Source organism: Sturnira hondurensis, unplaced genomic scaffold, assembly GCF_014824575.4.
Source record: "Sturnira hondurensis isolate 20B ecotype Veracruz unplaced genomic scaffold, ASM1482457v3 Scaffold0010600, whole genome shotgun sequence".
NCBI lineage: Eukaryota > Metazoa > Chordata > Mammalia > Chiroptera > Phyllostomidae > Sturnira > Sturnira hondurensis.
The window spans coordinates 185,266-204,455 of record NW_028083231.1 but is presented as its reverse complement, the minus strand read 5'-3'; the positions used below and the strand labels follow the sequence as shown (position 1 = coordinate 204,455).

Sequence of the window (19,190 nt, the reverse complement as noted above, 5' to 3'; positions counted from 1 at the left end):
CGAAGGGAAAAGGTGGGAGAAAAAGAGGGAGAAACATCAATGTGCGGTTGCCTCTCGAGTGCCCCCCGCTGGGGAGATTGCTGATTCTTAATTTTTCTTTTCTTTTTCCTGACTGGGAATTGAACCAGTGGCCCTTTGGTTTGCAGGCTGGCATTCAATCCACTGAGCCACACCAGCCAGGGCAGTAGGCAATTTTTAAAAATATCACAGAAGTATTCTAAGATCGAGGCAGGGAAGTTAATATAAAAAAACATAGTTGCTAGAGTGTGTAAATTGTCACATTGACAACCACCTAGTATACACACTGTATATCTGGATGGTTTAGATGCCTATTTGGTGTCAATACATGCATATGGATGGCAGCAGTCCACTACCAATGATGCTTTGACACAAGCAGCCTCAACTGACATTCTTGGGAATCCCCACTTGCTATAGTATTTATAACTGGTTTCCTGTTATGCTAACACTAATGTGTCTATGACCTCAAAACATAGCAGCCCTCCAGGGTTTGGAGATTGCTGATTCTTAATTTTTCTTTGACAGCTTTATAGAGGTATAATTAGCATACAAGGAACTGCACATCTTTAAAATGTACACTTGGCCCTGGCTAGTGTAGCTCAGTGGACTGAGCGAGGGCCTATGAACCAAAGGATCGCGGTTCAATTCCCAGTGAGGGCATATGCCTGGGTTGCAGGCCAGTTCCCAGCCAGGGTCACACGAGAGGCAATCATACGTTGATATTTCTCTCCCTCTCTTCTTCCCTTCCCCTCTAAAGATAAATAAATAAAATCTTTTTAAAAAGAACTTAAAAAAAAAACGAACACTTGGAAGGCTTTTGATGTGGAGACTCATGAAAACATCACCACAATGAAAACAGTGAACATATACATCGGTTACCCCCAAAAGTTACTTGGTCTCCCCAGTGCTCCCTCCATTTTGTTCCTCCCTGCCTTCCACCCTGCTGCTCTGCTTTCTGTCACTGGTCATTAGTTTGCATTTTCTACAGTTCAATGTAAATGGAATTCTGCTGTATGCACTCTTTCTTGTCTGGCCTCTTTCACTCAGTGTGATGGTTTTGAAGTTCATCCAGGTTGTTGTATGTTGTGTGTTGTTTATCAATACTAAAATTTTACTGCTGACTATTAGCCCATTGTATGCATGGACCACAGTGTTTGGGTTGTTTCCAGTTTTGGACCATGGCTAATAAAGTTGCTATAAACAATTGTATACCAGTGTCTGTGTGGTCATATGTTTTCTATTCTCTTGGGTATACATACGCCTGGGAATGGAATTGTTGAGTCATATGGTAATCCTGTTTAACTTTTTGAGGAACTGCAAAACTGTATTCCAAAGTACTTGCACCATTTTACATTCCCACCAGCAGTGTATGAGGACTGGAACTTCTCCACGTCCTCTCCTCCATTTGTTATTGTCCATCTGTTTGATTCTAGCCATCCTAGAGGCTGTGAAGTGTGATCTCATTGTGGTTTTGGTTTGCATTTCCCTAATGATGAGTGATGTTGAGCACCTTTTTTAAAAATTTTATTTAATTATTTTTCAAGTACAGTTTTCTATTACTCCCATCCCATCCCACCCCCCAGTGCCCCCCCTCCCTCCCATTTCCACTCTTCTTAGTTGTTGTCCATGTATCCTTTATACTTGTTCCTGTAAACCCTTCCCCTTTCACCCTGAAATTGCCTCCCCTCTCCCCTCTGGTCACTGTCAACCTGTTCTCTATTTCAGTGTCTTTGGTTATATTTTGCTTGCTTGTTTGTTTTGTTGTTTAGCTTCCTGTTAAAGGAGAGATCATATGGTATTTGTCCTTCAACACCTGGCCTATTTCACTCAGCATAATGCTTTCCAGTTCTATCCACACTGTTGCAAAAGGTAGGAGCTCCTTCTTTCTTTCTGCTCCATAGAATTCCATTGTGTATATGTACCATAGTTTTTGGATCCATTCATTTACTATTGGCACCTAGGTTGCTTCCAACTCTTGGCTATTGTAAATTGTGCTGCTATGAACATTGGGGTGCATGTTCATTGGGATTGGTGTTTTAGGGTTCTTAGAATACAATCCCAGCAGTGGAATTGCTGGGTCAAAAGGCAGGTCCAATTTTAGTTTTCTGAGAAAATTCCATACGGTTTTCCATAATAGTTGTACCAGTCTGCAATCCCACTAACAGTGGACTAGAGTCCCCTTTTCCCCACACCCTCTCCAACATTTGTTGTTTATTGCTTTGTTCATGATAGCCATTCTGACTGGTGTAAAGTGGTATCTCATTGTGGTTCTAATTTGCATCTCTCTGATAGCAAGCAATATTGAGCATCTTTTCATGTGTCTCTGGATCCTCTGTATGTCCTCCTTGGAGAAGTGTCTGTTCAAGTCCTTTCCCCATTTTTTAAATTTAATTCTTGTTCAAGTACAGTTTTCTGTCTTATATTCCCAGCCCTGCTCCCCAGTGCTCCCCCACCTCCCTCCCATTTCTACCCCCCACCTTAGTTATTGTCCATGTGTCCTTTATACTTGTTCATGTGAGTCCTTCCCCTTTTCCTCTGTGATTCTTTCCCCCCTCCCCTCTGGTCCCTGTCAGCCTGTTCCATATTTGAGTGTCTTTGGTCATATTTTGCTTGCTTGTTTGTTTTGTTGTTTAGATTCCTGTTAACGGTGATATCATATGGTATTTGTCTTTCACCACCTGGCTTATTTCACTCAGCATAATGCTTTCCAGTTCCATCCATGATGTTGCAAAGGGTAGGAGCTCCTTCTTCCTTTCTGCAGCATAGAATTCCATTGTGTAAATGTACTATAGTTTTTGGATCCAGTCATTTACCGATGGGCATCTAGGTTGCTTCCAACTCTCGGCTATCGTGAATTGTGCTGCTATGAACAACAGGGTGCATAGGTTCTTTTGGATTGGTGCTTCAGGGTTCTTAGGATATACTCCTAACAGTGGAATTGCTGGGTCAAAAGGCACGTCCATTTTTAGTTTTCTTAGAAAACTCCATACCGTTTTCCATAGTGGATGTACCAGTCTGCAATCCCACCAATAGTGAACTAGGGTCCCCTTTTCCCCACAACCTCTCCAGCACTTGTTGTTTGTTTCTTTGTTTATGATAGCCATTCTGACTGGTGTAAAGTGGTATCTCATTGTGGTTTTAATTTGCATCTCTCTGATAGCTAGCGATACTGAGCATCTTTTCATGTGTCTGTGGATGCTCTGTATGTCCTCCTTGGAGAAGTATCTGTTCAAGTCCTTAGCCCATTTTTTAATTGGGTTGCTCATCTTCTTTGAGTGGAGTCATGTGAGTTCTTTGTATATTTTGGAGATTAAACCTTTGTCTGAGGTATCATTGGCAAATATGTTTTCCCATACAGTTGGTTGTCTTTTTGTTTTATTTAAGATTTTTTATTTATTTATCTTTAGAGGGGAAGGGAAGGAGAGAAGGAGAGAAGGAGAGCAATATCAATGTATGGTTGCTTCTCATGAGTCCTCTGCTGGGAGCTGGCCTGCAACCCAGGCATGTGCCCTGACTGGGAATCGAACCCCGATCGTGTGGTTCACAGGTCTGCGCTCAATCCACTGAGCTACACCAGCCAGGCTGTCTTTTCATTTTAATACTGTTTTCTTTAGCCACACAGAAGCTTTTAATTTTGATGAGATCCCATTTGTGTATTCTTTCCTTTATATTCCTTGCTCTAGGGGACATATCAGTAAAAATATTGCTGCATGAAATATCTGAGATTTTCCTGCCAATGTTCTCCTCTAGGACTTTAATGGTGTCACAGCTTATATTTAAGTCTTTTACCCACCTTGAATTTATTTTGGTGTGTGGTGTAAGTCAGTGTTCAAGTTTCATTTTTTTTGCACATAGCTGCCCAGTTCTCCCAACATCATTTGTTGAAGAGGCTATCTTTACCCCATTTTATGTTACTGCCCCCTTTGTCAAATATTAATTGACTGTAGAGAGTTGGGTTTATTTCTGGGCTCTCTGTTCTGTTCCATTGGTCTATGTGCCTGTTTTTATGCCAGTACCAGGCTGTTTTGATTACAGTGGCCTTGTAATACAATTTGATATCAGGTATTGTGATCCCTCCTACTTTGTTCTTGTTTCTCAACATTGCAGCTGCTATTCGGGGTCATTTATGGTTCCATATAAATTTTTGAAGTGTTTGTTCTNAAGGTCTCTTTTGAGAAATCCGCTGACAGTCTGATGGGTACTCCTTTGTAGGTGACTGTCCCCTTATCCCTTGCTGCTTCTAGGATTCTCTCCTTCATTTTAGTCTTGGCTAATGTAATTATGATGTGCCTTGGTGTGTTCCTTCTTGGGTCCAACTTCTTTGGGACTCTCTGAGCTTCCTGGATTTCCTGGAAGTCTATTTCCTTTGCCAGACTAGGGAAGTTCTCCTCTATTGTTTGTTCAAATAAGTTTTTCACTCGTGGCTGTTTCTTTTCCCCTTCTGGTACCCCTATAATTCGGATGTTGGAATGTTTAAAGATGTCCTGGAGGTTCCTAAGCCTCTCCTCATTTTTTTGAATTCTTGTTACTTCACATTTTTCTGTTTGGTCATTTCTTCCTTCCTTCTGGTCCACTCCCTTGATTTTTGAGTCCCAGTTTCCTTTCCATCACTATTGGTTTCCTGTGCATTTCCCTTCATTTCAATTAGTTTAGCCTTCATATGTTCCTCTAATTTGTGACTAAAATCAACCAGTTCTGTGAGCATCCTGATCACCAGTATTTTGAACTGTGCATCTGGAAGGTTGGCTATTTCTTGGTCACTTAGAATTATAGGCTCTGGAGCTTTGAGCTGTTCTTGAGTCATAATGTTTGGTCTGTTCGCACCTGTTATGTATGAGGGGCAGAGTTAGGTGTTTACCATGGTGGGGCGACCCAGGTGCTGGGTTGTGACGCTATATGTGGGGGCAGGGTCAGAGAGGGAAAAAAATGGCGCTTTGCTCCGCTCTGCTTTCTCTCAGATTTCTGTCCCCTCTGTGGTTTCCCACAAGCAAATTGGGCCCCTCTGGTGCTGGTTCCCGGGTGTGTGGGCCCGTGTACTCTCCGGGACTGTGTGAGTCTCTCCAACAAACTCTCTGTGAGCCTCAGAGCCTCTCTCGGCCCCTCGACTCCGAGAAAGTCTTTCTAGTTGGTGCTTTCAGGCTCTAATTCCCATCACTGGGGCCCTAGCCTGAGCGGTCTGTCTCACTGTTCTCTCCTTCGCTTGATTCATCTGCGCTCGAATGTGTGACCACAGTCAACCAGCCGCCCTGTGCCCTCGCTGGGTCTGCCAGTCACCACTCCACGCTTGGGATCCACCAACTGCCTCTGTTTCTGCTCCTGGGTCCACCGGAACAAACGGTTTTTCCAGCTCAACCCGCTCCACCGCTGACTCCGCCCCTCTTACCGGTCTGGCTGAGTGGTTCGTTGTTGGACTTCCGTACAGTTCAATTTTCGCTGTTTTGGCTGCGTTTTTGTTTCTAAAACTCGCTGTCTTTAAATTTAGTTGTGGGAGGGGGCACAGTGTTTCCACCTATGCTTCCATCTTGGCTGGAAGTACTGATAAATTGGGATATTTTTTCTTGAATTCTGCTTCTGCTGATTTATTGTTAGTATACAAAAATGCCTTTGATTTCTGGATATTGATTTTGTATCCTGCTGTTTTGCCAAATTCATTTATTAGTTCAAGCAGTTTTTTGGTAGAGGCTATAGGATTTTCCATGTACACTATCATGTCATCTGCAAACAATGACAGTTTTGTTTCCTCCTTTCCGATTTGAATGCCTTTTATTTCCTTTTCTTGCCTGATTGCTGAGGCTAAAACTTCCAATACTATATTGAATAGAAGTGGTGAAAGTGACAACCTTGTCTTGTTCCTGATCTTAGTGGAAAAGATTTTAGTTTTTGCCCATTGAGTATGATGTTGGCTGTAGGTCTTTCATATATGACCTTTATTATGTTGAGAAATACTCCCTCTATTCCCACTTTGCTGAGTGCCTTTATCATAAATCGGCGTTGTACCTTATCAAAAGCTTTTTCCACATCTATTGATATATGATCATGTGGTTTTTGTCTTTGCTTTTGTGTATGTGATGTATTACATTTACTGATTTGCGAATATTGAGCCATCCCTGCATCCCTGGGATGAATCCCACTTGGTCATGGTGTATGATCTTTTTGATGTATTATTGGATGCGATTTGCCAATATTTTGTTGAGGATTTTAGGGCCTATGTTCATCAGCGATATTGGCCTGAAGTTTTCTTTCTTTGTTGTGTCTCTATCTGGTTTTGGAATTAGGATGATGCTGGCTTCATAAATGTTGAGCACCTTTTTATGTCCTTGTTGCCATTCATATATTTTCTTTGGTGAAGTGTATGTTCAAATCTTTTGCCCATTTTTCATTTGGGTTGTTTGTCTTATTGTTAATTTGTGAGAGTTCTAGATACAAGACTTTGTCAAATATGTGTTCTGCAAAGATTTTTCTTCAGACTATGGCTTGCCTTTCTACTTTCATAACAATGTTTTTTGAAGGTAAGAAGTTGTTTTACCTTGATGAAGTCCAATTTATGAGTTTTAGATTTTATAGTTTATGCTTCTTGCTTATAGAAGTTGTATAGTTTTAGTACTTACATTTAAGTTAATTCTTAATTTTAAGTTAATTCCTGTGTATGGTGTGAGGTGAATTCCCAGTTCATTTCTTTCTATATGAATATCTAGTTCTTCCAGGACTGTCTGTTGATAAGGTGATCTTTTCCTCACTTGAACTGCCTTGGCACCTTTGTTGAAAATCAGATGGCTGTGTGTGATTCCACTTCTGAACTCTTCAATGGTGCTCTATCAATTTGTTTGTCTATCTTCTTGCCAATGTTACACTCTCTTATTTCATTTGGCTTGTAATAAGTCTTGAAATCAGGTAATTTGGGTGTTCTGATGTGGTTCTTTTTCAAAATTGCTTTGTCTATCCAAAGTTTGTCACATTTCCACATGAGATTTAGAATACCTTGTCATTTCTATGAAGGAAAAAAGCCTGCCGGGATTTGGGCTGGGATTGCAGTGAACCTATACAGTGTTTTGTGGAGGACCAAGATCTGAACAGTACTGAGCCTTTCAATTTGTGAACGTAGCATATGTCTTCATTCAGGGGTCTTCTCTAATTCAGCTCCATAATGGTTTGTGGTTTCAGAGTCCAGGTCTTGTGCTTGTGTTATCAGATTTATCCCTTTGTGCAGTTATTGATTTTGGTGCTATTGCTTCAATCATCCTTAATTTCCCTGCAGTCCTGTTCCCCAGAGACACAATGCACATTTAACTGTGTGCTGGGATGTGAGGGTAAGTAAGGCATATTTCTTGCATACATTCACAATCAGGAGCATGTATTTGTTGCTTTGATGCCTTTGTTTAGCTTTGAGTATGGCATTGACCCTGATATAAAACAGAGCTGTGTATCCCATATTTATTGGTCTGAAAACTTATCATTGTTCCAAGATTTTTTAAAACTTTTTTTGAGCAAAGATTTGTAACAGAAAAACAAAATCAAATTGAAATAAGGAAGTAGAAATCAAATTACATTTTTATGTTTTTTCCAGAATATTCTTCACATAAAATATAATATAGTTTCCTTCTATATTCTGGCTAGTTAAGTGGGAACAAAGTGAAAGGAGGTAGAGGAAGAGTGAGCCAGTTAGGCAGAGAAGGGATGGGAGAGAAGGACAAAGGAGGAAAGAGGAAAGCAAGGTTGAGGAGAAGGAGGTTAGTTTTGCAGTGCTTACGCACCTTGGGTGGAAGACACCTCAGTTATCTCCTTAGATTATGGGGGTAGGATGGAGGAACCAACAAACATAGAGTATTAGTTAGGAAAGCGGCCACAAGTAGTAGGAAATCTGACTATGGTAGATTAAATAATTAGATATTTAATTTTTTTCACATAGAGAATCTGAAGGTAGCTTGCTAGCACTGGTTCAGCAGCAAAGCACTGGCTTCTCTCTAATTAGCTTAGCTTTGCCTCTTGATCACAAAATGGCTGCCAAAGCTCCAACTATCACATATACATCCAAGGACAAAAGAAGCAAAGGGCAAGGCCAACTGCATCTGTCCCCTTTTATCAAGAAAGCAACAAAATCCCAGAAGCTTGTTAAGCAGGCTGTCACTTAGGTCTCAGCCAGAACTGTATGACATGATACTCTTACTTGGAAGAAAGGCTGGGAAAGCAGGGGACGGGGTTATCATGACCTGTCATCTGAGGCCAAGCACACTGATGAACTGAACAAAATTGGAGTATTATCCCAAAAGATGGTTGGAATGAGTATTGGATGGTGTTATGGGTTGAAATTGGGACCTCCCCCTCAAAAGATATGTTGAAGGTCTAACCCCCAATACCTTTTGACTTTATCTTAAGATCTTGGAAATAGGATCTTTGCAGATATAAATAGTTAAGATGAGGTCACTCTGGAGTAGGCCAGTCCTTTCATCCAATATAACTGGTGTTTTTATAAGAGAGGACAGGGAGAAAAGGCCGTGTGAAGATGGAGGCAGAGAATTAAGGGGTGGGGTCACAAGCCCAGGAATGTCTGGGGCCACCAGAAGCTAGAAGACATGAGGAAGGATCCTCCCCTAGAATTTCTGGAAGGAGCCCAGCCATGCTGACACCTTGCTGTCTACCTGTGGACCTCAGCTCTTCGTGCCTAAAACCTCAGAGGCTGGGAAGCGGTGTGCCAGCAAGAGAGAAGGGAGTCAACCTTGCTTGAGCTCCCTCCCCACAGGTCAGCACTCTGCATACTCACTTGCATGTTCTCACAGCTGAAGTGGATACTATCCTGACCCCTGTTTATAAGTGAGGAAACAGGCTCAGATGGCGAGGAGCTGTTGGAGGCCTCCCCACTAGTAAGCAACAAATTCTTGCCCAGATTCAGGGAACCTCACCACCACAGCTCTTTCCACCCCCAAACTAGAGGGAATCCAGCTGGCCCTCCCATTTTCCCAACTTGGCCCCTTTGGGGATGATTCCTTACATTTAGCATATCCCAAGATAAAATCACATCAAAGTCAATTTGATTTTATGAAAAGGATTTTACAAAAGAAAAATGCTGTGAAATCCTGCTTTGGGAACTTCAAAAGCCTTGACCCCCATCTAGGTTCTCAGCTGTTTGCTCTCCAGAGAGCTGAGGGTTGGGACCTGGGAGCAGTGCCAATAGTGCTTTCTTTCGTCAGATGCCATGTGCCTCAGTTTTCTTCCTCGTGATAAAGATGAAAAGACTCTTCATCCTTTCATCCCTGCTCTGGGCTGGCCCTGGGCTGGATGCTGAAGCCCAGTGGTGAGAAAGATAACATGCCGCTGTCTCAGAGCAGGCTGTCTTTCTAGTGACAGGAGTGCTACACGCAAGGAGGAAAAATACAACAGGGGAGCAGTGGATAGGGTGAAAGGGCGGTCAGAGAGGGTCTTTCTCAGAGGAGAGACATTTGGGCAGAGACTTGATTGAGGTGGACATCTGGAAAAGGGCAGTCCAGGAAGAGGACACAGCCAATGCAGAGGTCCTAGGCAGTGTGTTGGTTTCCTGGGGCTGCCATAACAAGTACCACCAAACTGGGTGCCTTAAAACAACAGATACTTTGTCATTCACTGTTCTACAGGCTGGAAGTCCAAAATCAAGGTGTCAGCAGGGCCACACTCCCTTCAGAGGCTCTAGGGAAGGGTCCTTCCTTAGTTTTACCAGCTTCTGATGGTTCCAGGCATCCTATGACTGGTGGCCACATTCCTCCAGTCTCTGCCTATGTCTTCATGCGGTCTTCTACTTTCTCTCTGTGTCTTCTTCTTATCTGCCTCTTATAAGGACACTTGTCATTGGATTTAGGACCCATCTCAAGATCATTAATGTAATTATATCTGCAGGGACCCTTTTTCTAAATAAGGTCACATTCATAGGTCCAGGGATTAAGACATAGATGGATCTTTTCGGAGGCCCCCATTCAGCCCAGCAGAGACAGGAAAATACTTGGTGTGTTGGAGGTCCTGTGGCTGGACCCCAGGGAGCTGGGAGGAGGGATCCTGGTAGTAGGGCAGAGGCAGCCACGTACGGCTTGGAAGCCATGACAAGAAGAGTACAAGCCAAGCGTCAAGTTAGTACAGGGCTCAAAATAACTGCAGCTATAATCATAGTTGACATTCTCTGTCCATCTGCTATGTGCTAGGCCCTGGGTACAATCCAGCCTTCTGGCAATACTGTCTTATCTCCCTTTTACAGATGAGGAAACTCAGGCCTGTTGGGTAACTTCTGCTCATTACAGAGTTGGCAAACAGAGAAGGGTGGAGAGGTAGAGCCCAGAACCCAAGGTCTCCCACGGCAAAGTCTGAGCACACCACTAAGAGTGGAGGCTCCCTCCCAGTTGCTAAATACCCCTTTCCACCCCTGTGGGGCCTGGGCCAGAGTAGGAACATGTGAGGGAAAGGTCAGTGATTCCTCGCTCTTCCTCCTCTTTCTCCAGGAGCATGATTTTCAGGTTCTCAACCTGACACACCTGGTGGCTGGGCAAAATGCTCCATACACCCAAGTTGCCTGGGTTGAGGTCAGAAAGCAGGGAGGTTTCTAGCTGTCAGCAGGAGAACCTGCTGAAAAGTCCAGCTTTCCTGCCTCCTTGCTCTCCTGCTCTTCCTGGCTCATTGGCTGGTCCTTGCCAGCCATCATCATCCACCATCATTCTACAAGGCTGGTCCTCTGGCTGCTCACACCTTATCTCTGAACTTCCCAAATTCCCTTTCTTGCCTGGTCCCCATCCCCTGGGCCTCCAGCCCCTCCAGTCATCCCATACAACAGCCTATGTGGATGGTGTGCGCTTACCACTTCAGGTGACAGCACCACGCTAGAGCTTCCTAAAGATGCCAGCCACAGGAACAGTTATCAGCAGGCTTGCCAAAAGCACTCCATGAGAGCACTGGTTTTGTCCAGGCTGGTTGGTGGCAGTGAGAAGAGGCAGAAAGATGGCAGGGAAGCTTTCTGGAGAAGGCAAAATCCACCTGGGACACTGGAGCAGGAAGCTGAGACCTCCATCCAGCAGAAAGCTGCCTGACTGTCCTCCAGGGCATTCACAGCGCAGAGGAAAGGGCCAGGCACATAGCAGCCTTTAGCCCCAGCTCAGCCCTCTGGGCCCAAGAGCTCCAGGGCTTGCAGTGGTTAGTGACAAGCCTCCTGACAGCCTCATAGCCCAAGAAGGATCTTCCTAAGGGCTCAAAAGTACCTCTTTCATAGTCAGGGCACATGCCTGGGTTGCAGACCACATCCCCAGTATTGGGTGTGCTAGAGGCAACCGTACATTGATGTTTCACTCCTTCTCTTCCCACCCCCCCCTTTTCCCATCTCTCTAAAATAAATAAGTAAAATCTTAAAAAAAAAAAAAGAAGAAGTAACCTCTTTCAAATGCAAACCTCGAAGAAGGCAGTGCCCTGCTCTGCTCCTGGCTCCGTCACCTACCTGCCTGAAGCAGAGAGAATGCCCAGATGACTGCCCTGATTACCAGGTGACCAACTAGAGTGGGCTATGTTTTTTTTTAATCCTCACCAGAGGATATATTGACTGACTTTAGAGAGAGAGGAAGTGAGAAAGAAACAAACATTGATCGGTTGCCTCCTATGTGTGCCTGGACCAGGGATCAAACCCGCAACATTTTGATGTATGGGACAACGCTCCAACCAACTGAACCACCCAGCCAGGGCTAGTATGGGCTATCTGGAGAAGGATCTGCCTGGCTAGATAAAAGGCCGGGGTTTCCTTCTGGAGTTGTGGTCTCCTTGATGGACTGCCTGACATGGGCATGGCGGCAGTTCTGTTGAATGTTTATTCAGCAGCAAAGCTGTTTGCTTTCATTTCCACATGTATGGAGAGGACTCTGTCTGGATGGGCAGTGTTTAGGGAGGAGGGGACCTCAGTGAGAGACTGTGGGTCTGGGGCCTAGGGTGAGGATCCAAGCTTCATGGATGATACGCAAAGAGATAAAGCCTAGAAAAGAAAGACCACATGACAGTTTTTGTTCTGCTTCATTGTCAGCAGCACCTTGGCTTGGCTAATCTAGAGTACCCAGTTTTGGGTCAGAAATCAGTCTAAATGTTGCTGTGAAGGGATTTTGTAGATGATTTAACACTGAAATCAGTAGACTTTGAGTCAAGCAGATCACCCACCGTATGTGGGTGGGCTGTACCCAATTCGCTAAAGGTCTCATGAGGAAAAGACTGATAGTCATCCAAAGAGGAAGGAATTCTGCCTCCAGATGGACTTTGCACTAAAAAATGCAACCCTTGTATAGTGATCACCAGAGGGAAAGGAGGGCAGGTAGAAGAGGGTATATAGGGGGGATAAATGGTGATGGAAGGGGACTTGACTTGGAGTGGTAAACACACAATACAATCTACAGATGATGTATTATGGAACTGTATACCTGAAACCTATGTAATTTTATTAACCAATGCCACACCAATCAATTCAACAAAAAATAGCCCTGGCTGGTGTAGCTCAGTGGATTGAGCGCGGGCCTGCGAACCAAACGATTGCGGTTCAATGCCCAGTCAGGGCACATGCCTGGGTTGCAGGCCAGTTCCCGGTGGGGGACCCACGAGAGGCAACCATACATTGATATTTCTCTCCCTCTCTCTTTTCCTTCCCCTCTAAAGATAAATAAATAAAATCTTAAAAAATAAGTAAATAAATAAAAATAAACTAAATTTTGAAAACAATTTAAATGCAACCATTCCCTAAGTCCCCAGCCCTCTGGACCATCTTGCAGATTTTGGACTTGCCAGCCCCCACAACCATGTGAGTCAATTCCTTATATACGCATCCTACTGGTTCTGGTTCTCAGGAGAGCCCTACCTGATCCAGTCACAAAGCTGTAAACATGCACACACATCAATTAACTGCATAGAGAAAAATGACTGAATGGGAGGAAGATCTCAATAAAGTGAAACTTTAATGGGCCATTGTAATGTAATGTTACAAAATTGTGTCCCCTAGAAAAGTTATACAGCTCTCAAACAACCTTAAGCAACACATCTTCAGGTCATTATCCGGTACAATTAGAAATACATGATGAAAGATGACCACAAAGTCTTAATGACTTAGATCAACTGTACCATGCAAGCACTAGATTGGTGAAGAAATGAAAAGCAAAATTAGGAACCTTCCCTAATACAAAGCAAAAAGGAATGTTAACTAGCAAAACCATGGGACACAGGAAACTGTCATTCACAGGGAGACTGCAGGCTTTGGGCATCTTAGTTATTCAAGATGGAAGGTGACAAAGGAGGTTAGACTTCCTCTTGAGAATTTTTTTAAAAAAGAACAAACACTAAACCAAAAGAAAATGAATGGAATTAATAAAGATAAAAGCTGAACTTAATGAAGCAGAAAATAAAAGCAGAAATCAAAATCTTGGGTTTTTTTCCTTGAAAAGACGAATGAAACACATAAATGAGAAAGGAGATATAACAGTGGAAAACTGTAAGCGGGAAATTGTAACCCACCCCACCATTCTTTTGACATTACTTATCTAAATGCTGACTCTGACTGATATGTAGCTTACAGATAAACAGCATATTTCTATAAGAATCCTAGGAATTAACTTCAAAAGATACAAATTCTGACCCCAAGGCATCCCAGCTGGAGGAGATTTGCTGACCTTCAGCTGTGGATCCAGGACGCCAGGACATCTAAACCAGGATGACGCATGTCAGACCATCACTGGCCTCATCGGAATGGACTGTGCCTGTCTGCACATAGAGAAACTTTACAACCCTCTCCCTTGATCTCTTAGTTATCTTCCCCTCTCCGTCCTTTTGAAAATCTCTGCCTCCCCTGGAATGTGGAGATGGATTTTGTGATGTGAGTCCCTGACCTTCCAGGAAATGGGCTTTGAGATGTAAGTCCCCCATCTCCCAGGAGATGGGCTTTGAAATGTGAGTCCCCATCTTCCAGGAGATGGGCTTTGTGACCTGAGTTGCCCATCTTCCAGGTGGCCAGCACCTGAAAATAAACCACTTTCCTTTACATCAGCACCTGCCTCTGGAGTATCGGCTTTCCTAGCAACAGGCAGCTGGACCTGCATTTGGTTACAATAGCATCTTACATCCCCCCCAGCTGTGCTTGAAAGTTCCAGTTTCCCCACATCTCCACCACCACTTTGTATGGTCAGGTTCTTTTTTTTAAAATTTTTTGTATTTTCACCATGCTAATAGATGTTAAATATTCAGGGCTTTTGAATATTGAGTAATAAATACCGCCATTATTAAAAATTAAATTATAAACTTCCCCTTCAATTATATTAAAAACAAAGAAGATACTCAAAACCCTCGTCTTACTTCACCACATTTTACTGTTACCTGTCGCATCTATTTGGTGGGAATCTATGTTACAGTGTGCTACTGGGAATCTCTTCCCAACTTCACATTCACTGATATCATGTGTAGCCTGAAATTGGCCTGGTGAAGTTTTTATTCCGTGAGAATCATCACACACTGCAAACCAAAGCTTCATCTATTCTTGTTTGGTGGATTATGCACACTTGAGTCTGTAGTCATTCCACTGTGAATAGCAAAAAGAAAAAAGAAACAAAGAAAGAAAGGCTTTTCCGATATCAAAAAGTATCACCCAATTCAGCAAAGGAGTCACTCATGACACCAATGAACATGTGAAGTTCTGACATATGTCTTTGTTCATTCACTTTTGTCTTACTCATTCAGACAAACAAAAATATCAACCAACAGTAATGTGGGAATCACGCTCTTTCATCAGTCGCAACCATGGGTCTGGTACAGGTATATGAGTTTGGCAAAAAAAAAAAAAAGTCAGTGAAGGGGTTTTGTGAGAATCAACTGGCCACATGAAATGTATAAATAGTGTGTGGTATACGTGATTACATATTTGGTATATATTGGAGATTTCAGTATTTGTAAATTGTGTGCTCGCATCCTTTCTAACACTAACATTTACAATGAACTTATGTGTTCGTGTGTATATCTTCATATACACATATCTGTCTACCTGCACAGAGAGACAGAGAGAGCGTGGTTTACATTTACTTTCCTGGAAAGCTGCTGCCACCCATGTGTCAGCACATCACTGCTTTCAGGAAGCAGTAGGGCAGGCCCCAGCCTGTCTGTGTGGCACAGAAGGCAAGAAGCTTGGCCTGGACAGTTCAAGCACGGGTTCAGGGAGAACACCCAAGACTAGGCCACTGTGAGGTCAGGAGAACCCAGAGTGGTAAGGGAGAGGGACCTGGGTCTGCAAGAGATGAAAGTGGACCAAACTGGACAGCAGTGGTCACAAATTGGGGTGTTGACCCGCTCACCAGGGCCGGGAGTCCAGCCCCTCTGGTTTGCCTGCCAAGTGAGAGGGGACTCTCTGGGCATCACCTACTCAGTGAGTCCGTGGCCTGGAGCCTGGCCAGCCTGACAAAAGGGGACTCAGCCCTGCTGCCTATATTCTCGTGGTGCCCCGATTCTGTCAGCTCTTGCCTGGTGCAGGCTCTTGACCTGAGGCCCCACCCTGTCCCGGCCCTGTGACACCCTCCCGGGTGGGTGCTCTCCTGGGGCAGGGAGCCAGCTATCTGTCCTCAGGAAGCTCAGCAGTGCACGGACCACACTCCCAAACTAGCCCCTGCTGGCTTTTCCCTTATCTCGCACCCTCCCCACCCCCTTCCATTATGTCTTTGGCCAGGCCGAGACTCCTTTTACTCCTTCCTCCCTATTGCTTCCCCACCCCCACCCCCCACCCCCCCCACCCCTGCCTCTGAGTCTGTTCTAGTGTCTTTTCCACATAGCAACCTGAGAGTTACTGTAAAACAGAAACTAAACCTTGCCCTTCTTGTTTACAACCCCTTGTGTGGCTCCCCATTACCTTCCGTGTCATTCCAGAATCTCTGGCCTAGGAAATGAGGATGACCTGACACGGCCACTACCTGTGATCTGGCCTCACGATTCTGCCACCTTGCCCATTGTAGTGGCTCTAGTCACTTTGACCTACTTAGGGTTCTCCAGACGGGCCCAGCTGGATCAAGACTCAAGGCTTTGCTCGTGCGAGTCATTCTCAGGTGTGGCCATCCCACCCATCCCACCCCTTCTCTCCTGCTCTGTCTCTTAGACATCCTTCCCCTGCCTTGCCCCATTGTTTGGTGACACAGGGGGGTGCCCCAGAAGCAGGCTAGCTGGTTCCCCAAGAAGCCCAGCTGAAGCAGCTGCCAAGAAGTGCCCTCCCCACGGAGCAGCCTCCTGGCCCTCCTTCAGGCCATGCCATGAGGGACATGGGCTGAGGATGGACTCCTTCTGAGCTGTCGCCCTCACTGCACCAGCTACCCCACCTCTTCTACATGCCTCAAGTCAGCTATGCAGCCGGGCATGCTTCTGGCCACAGCTTGGATCCCCCATCATACCCTTCACCCTACACACTCCAGTGGGCCCTTTGCATGTATGTCCCTGTGTGTGGCTGGGGGCACCTCCCTTACTCCCCGATTGCGCCAGGCACTGTGTTCCTCTGCCAACCAATCATATCATTTCATCCTGTTGCAGCCACAGAGGCTCCGGAAGAAGAAGATGGCTCAGGGTCCTGCAGGGGCAAGTGCTGGAGCTCGGCTTTGCACCTGTCAGCTCAGCTCTCAGGGCTGAGGAAGCTGGAGCTCCTTGGAGGCTGGGGCAGCAACCCTTCTTCCATATCTCCACAGGGCACAGATTCAGGGCCACAGCAGATGTTCCTAAGGCTCTGTTCACTCATTTTTAGGGTCTAAGGCGACAATGCAAGGAAGGGGTGATAATTGAAGCAAAGGTAGGAGGCCTATGACTCTAGGTCCACAGCCCGTGAGTACTGATGTCTTCCCCACCCATTCCCCGACCCCTGGGCTCACTGTAGGGGGCTGCTCTGATGGAATCACTGCCTGTGTCTCTAGGCAGTGCATTGGGGTGTGTGATCAGAAAGTCAGCTGGTGAACAGTTGGCAACGTTTATTGTGAGACAGAGTGAAAGGTGGGAGCCTGAAGCAGCAAACTCCAGTGGGTGAAAGGTAAGGCTGTGGGACTAGGTAGGCCAGGCAAGTGCATGCCTGAGAGGATGCCTGGCTAAGAGGATGAGGGCGAGGCAGTGAAGTACTGGTCTGGTACCCGCTCCAGAGCTCAGAGTCTGACTGAAAGGTCAAGGCTGGTACTGCTTGTGACGCATGAGGTGGGCCTTGGCCCCCTGGGCAGCAATGTCACCAAGCCACTGGCACTCAGACCTCGAGTCTCAGATCATCAGGTGGTGTGTACATGGGCTTGATGTGGGCCCAGCTCCGGGCCTGCTTGTCAGCCCAGGCAAGCAGCTCGGCAGCACGGTGCAGAAAGACCATAAGCAGAGTGTGCACATCACCCTCAGCCGAGTGGGCTGCGCTAGGCTCAGCCTGGAAGTAGCGGCGAAAGAGGCTGCCCAGGCTGTAACCCTTGCAGGCCTGGGCCCGGGTGCTGTGGTTGTGGGCATGGTCCAGGCCCCGCAGTGCTGGCAATGTATCCAGGCAGGTGGTATTTGGGGGTAGGTGGGCACCTAGGCGCTGCAGCTCTGTGCACAGCAGGGGGAAGTCATAATCAAAGCCGTTGTGGGCCACAAGGCAGATGGGGCCCTCCTGGCGGCTCAGAAAGGCCTGCAATGTCCTCACCACGGCTTCATTGAAACCAGCCTTCCGGCACTGTGCCAGGCCCTCGATGCTCAGGCCAGTGATCTCACTGGCCTTAGAGGTGAAGGGGTGCTCTGGGCACATGCACAGCGTGAGCTTGTCCAGGACCCGGGGCAGCACAGGGGTGCCAACCTCATCGCGTTCTGGGTTCTCCAGAGAGGAGCGGTGGACGGCAAACAGGGAGAGCTCGGCAATCTCGGGGTTTACATTGGGGAGCCCAGTGGCTTCCAGGTCCAGGAAGACGAAGGTCTCAGCCTGGGTGACTGTAGACATGGTGATAGTCACACAGGGACAGTGATACCTAAAGCTGGCAGAACAAGAAGCACAAGACCTAAGGGCCGGGAAAGGGGATGCCCGGGCCCAGCCACCCGCAGGCAACCCAGTGGCCAAGGCTCCTCCACCCTCTTCAGGTGTACTTCCTGCCACCCCCATGATGGGACTTGATGCTCTAGGAGCAATTTCTAAGGCCCACATTTAGGGAGACTATTAAGGGGCCACCAGAGCTAGGGCCCAGTGACCAGGGTCTGCTACTTCTGTCTAGGATGAGGCTTGCCTTAGAGTCTCATCACCCCTCCATTCTGGTCCCTAGCCCCTCCTTGGCCATTCCCACTACCATCTAGTAAACAACAGAAGAAAGGCCTGCTGTGCCCAGAGCCCTGCCCAGAGGCCTCTGCCTCCTGCCTTCAGGTCCATGTCATCAGGGACATGGGGAGGTACAGGCCAGGATGGTATCTTCACTGAGACACTGTGGCCAGGAGCCTCAGGCATAGCAGCCCAGGTCTGCACCCCTAGGATCAGCCGCCAGGAGCAGACACCTGAAAAAGCCTCACAGTCATCCCCAGCCTCCCTGGTGCTTGGGTGCTGGTCCCAACCTGGCCTCCACCTGCCTCCAGGCTTCAGTGGCTGTGCTCGCCAACCCAGACACACTGGCTTACCTGAGGCAGACGCTTCCTGGCTTCCTGGCTTCCTGAGCTGCTGGGCACTTGTCTCCGCATAGGCTGCTCCAGGCAGCCTTTAATCAGTGGCTTTTAATCAGCAGCTATGGCCCGCCCCCAGCTGCCTGTTGGGCAACAAGAGGCCTAAGGCTGCAGGACCTGTGTGGCCAGCTGAACGCCCCCCTTCACTCACTCACAGCCACCAGGACACACGCCCCATGTTTACAGATTGGAAAGCAGGCTCCCAGGAGCTCGACTAGCCAACAGCCATGAGCTGAAGACGCGTCATCACAGGCACAAGGAGGAAGCCCGAGCCTTCCACCCAGCCCTGTCTCCAAGTCTGAGCTGGCTGGGCAACAGCAGCTAGACCTGGTTGACCTGGGTTTGATGCCCAGCCCCATCCTGGGGCACCTCTCACCAAGGCAAGATGCCCCTTCTCTGGGGTGCAGTTTCCTTTCTGTCACAGGGGACCAAGCTGCCTCTCTTGAGGATAAAGTGATTTTGGGGTGGGAAGGAAGCACTTGCATCCACCACGCTAAGGCATGAAGGGGAAGGATGCATTCTAAGGGTGGGGTGTCCGTGGCACC

The 19,190-nt window shown here is 46.4% G+C and overlaps 1 protein-coding gene across 1 annotated transcript; it reads right to left on the bottom strand.

The window, feature by feature from the left end:
* Positions 1–16,952: 16,952 nt before the first annotated feature.
* On the bottom strand, positions 16,953–18,655 carry TREX2 (three prime repair exonuclease 2). Its single transcript, XM_037059231.1, has 2 exons — positions 18,604–18,655; positions 16,953–17,975 (listed from the first exon to the last, which is right to left on the bottom strand). The coding sequence occupies exon 2, from the start codon at positions 17,939–17,941 to the stop codon at positions 17,231–17,233; it is 711 nt and encodes a 236-aa protein (XP_036915126.1). The 5' UTR covers positions 17,942–17,975; positions 18,604–18,655; the 3' UTR covers positions 16,953–17,230.
* Positions 18,656–19,190: the final 535 nt, after the last annotated feature.

Coding starts and splice junctions, on each gene's coding strand:
- TREX2 (XM_037059231.1), bottom strand. CDS start 17,941: ATGTCTACAGTCACCCAGGCTGAGACCTTCGTCTTCCTGGACCTGGAA.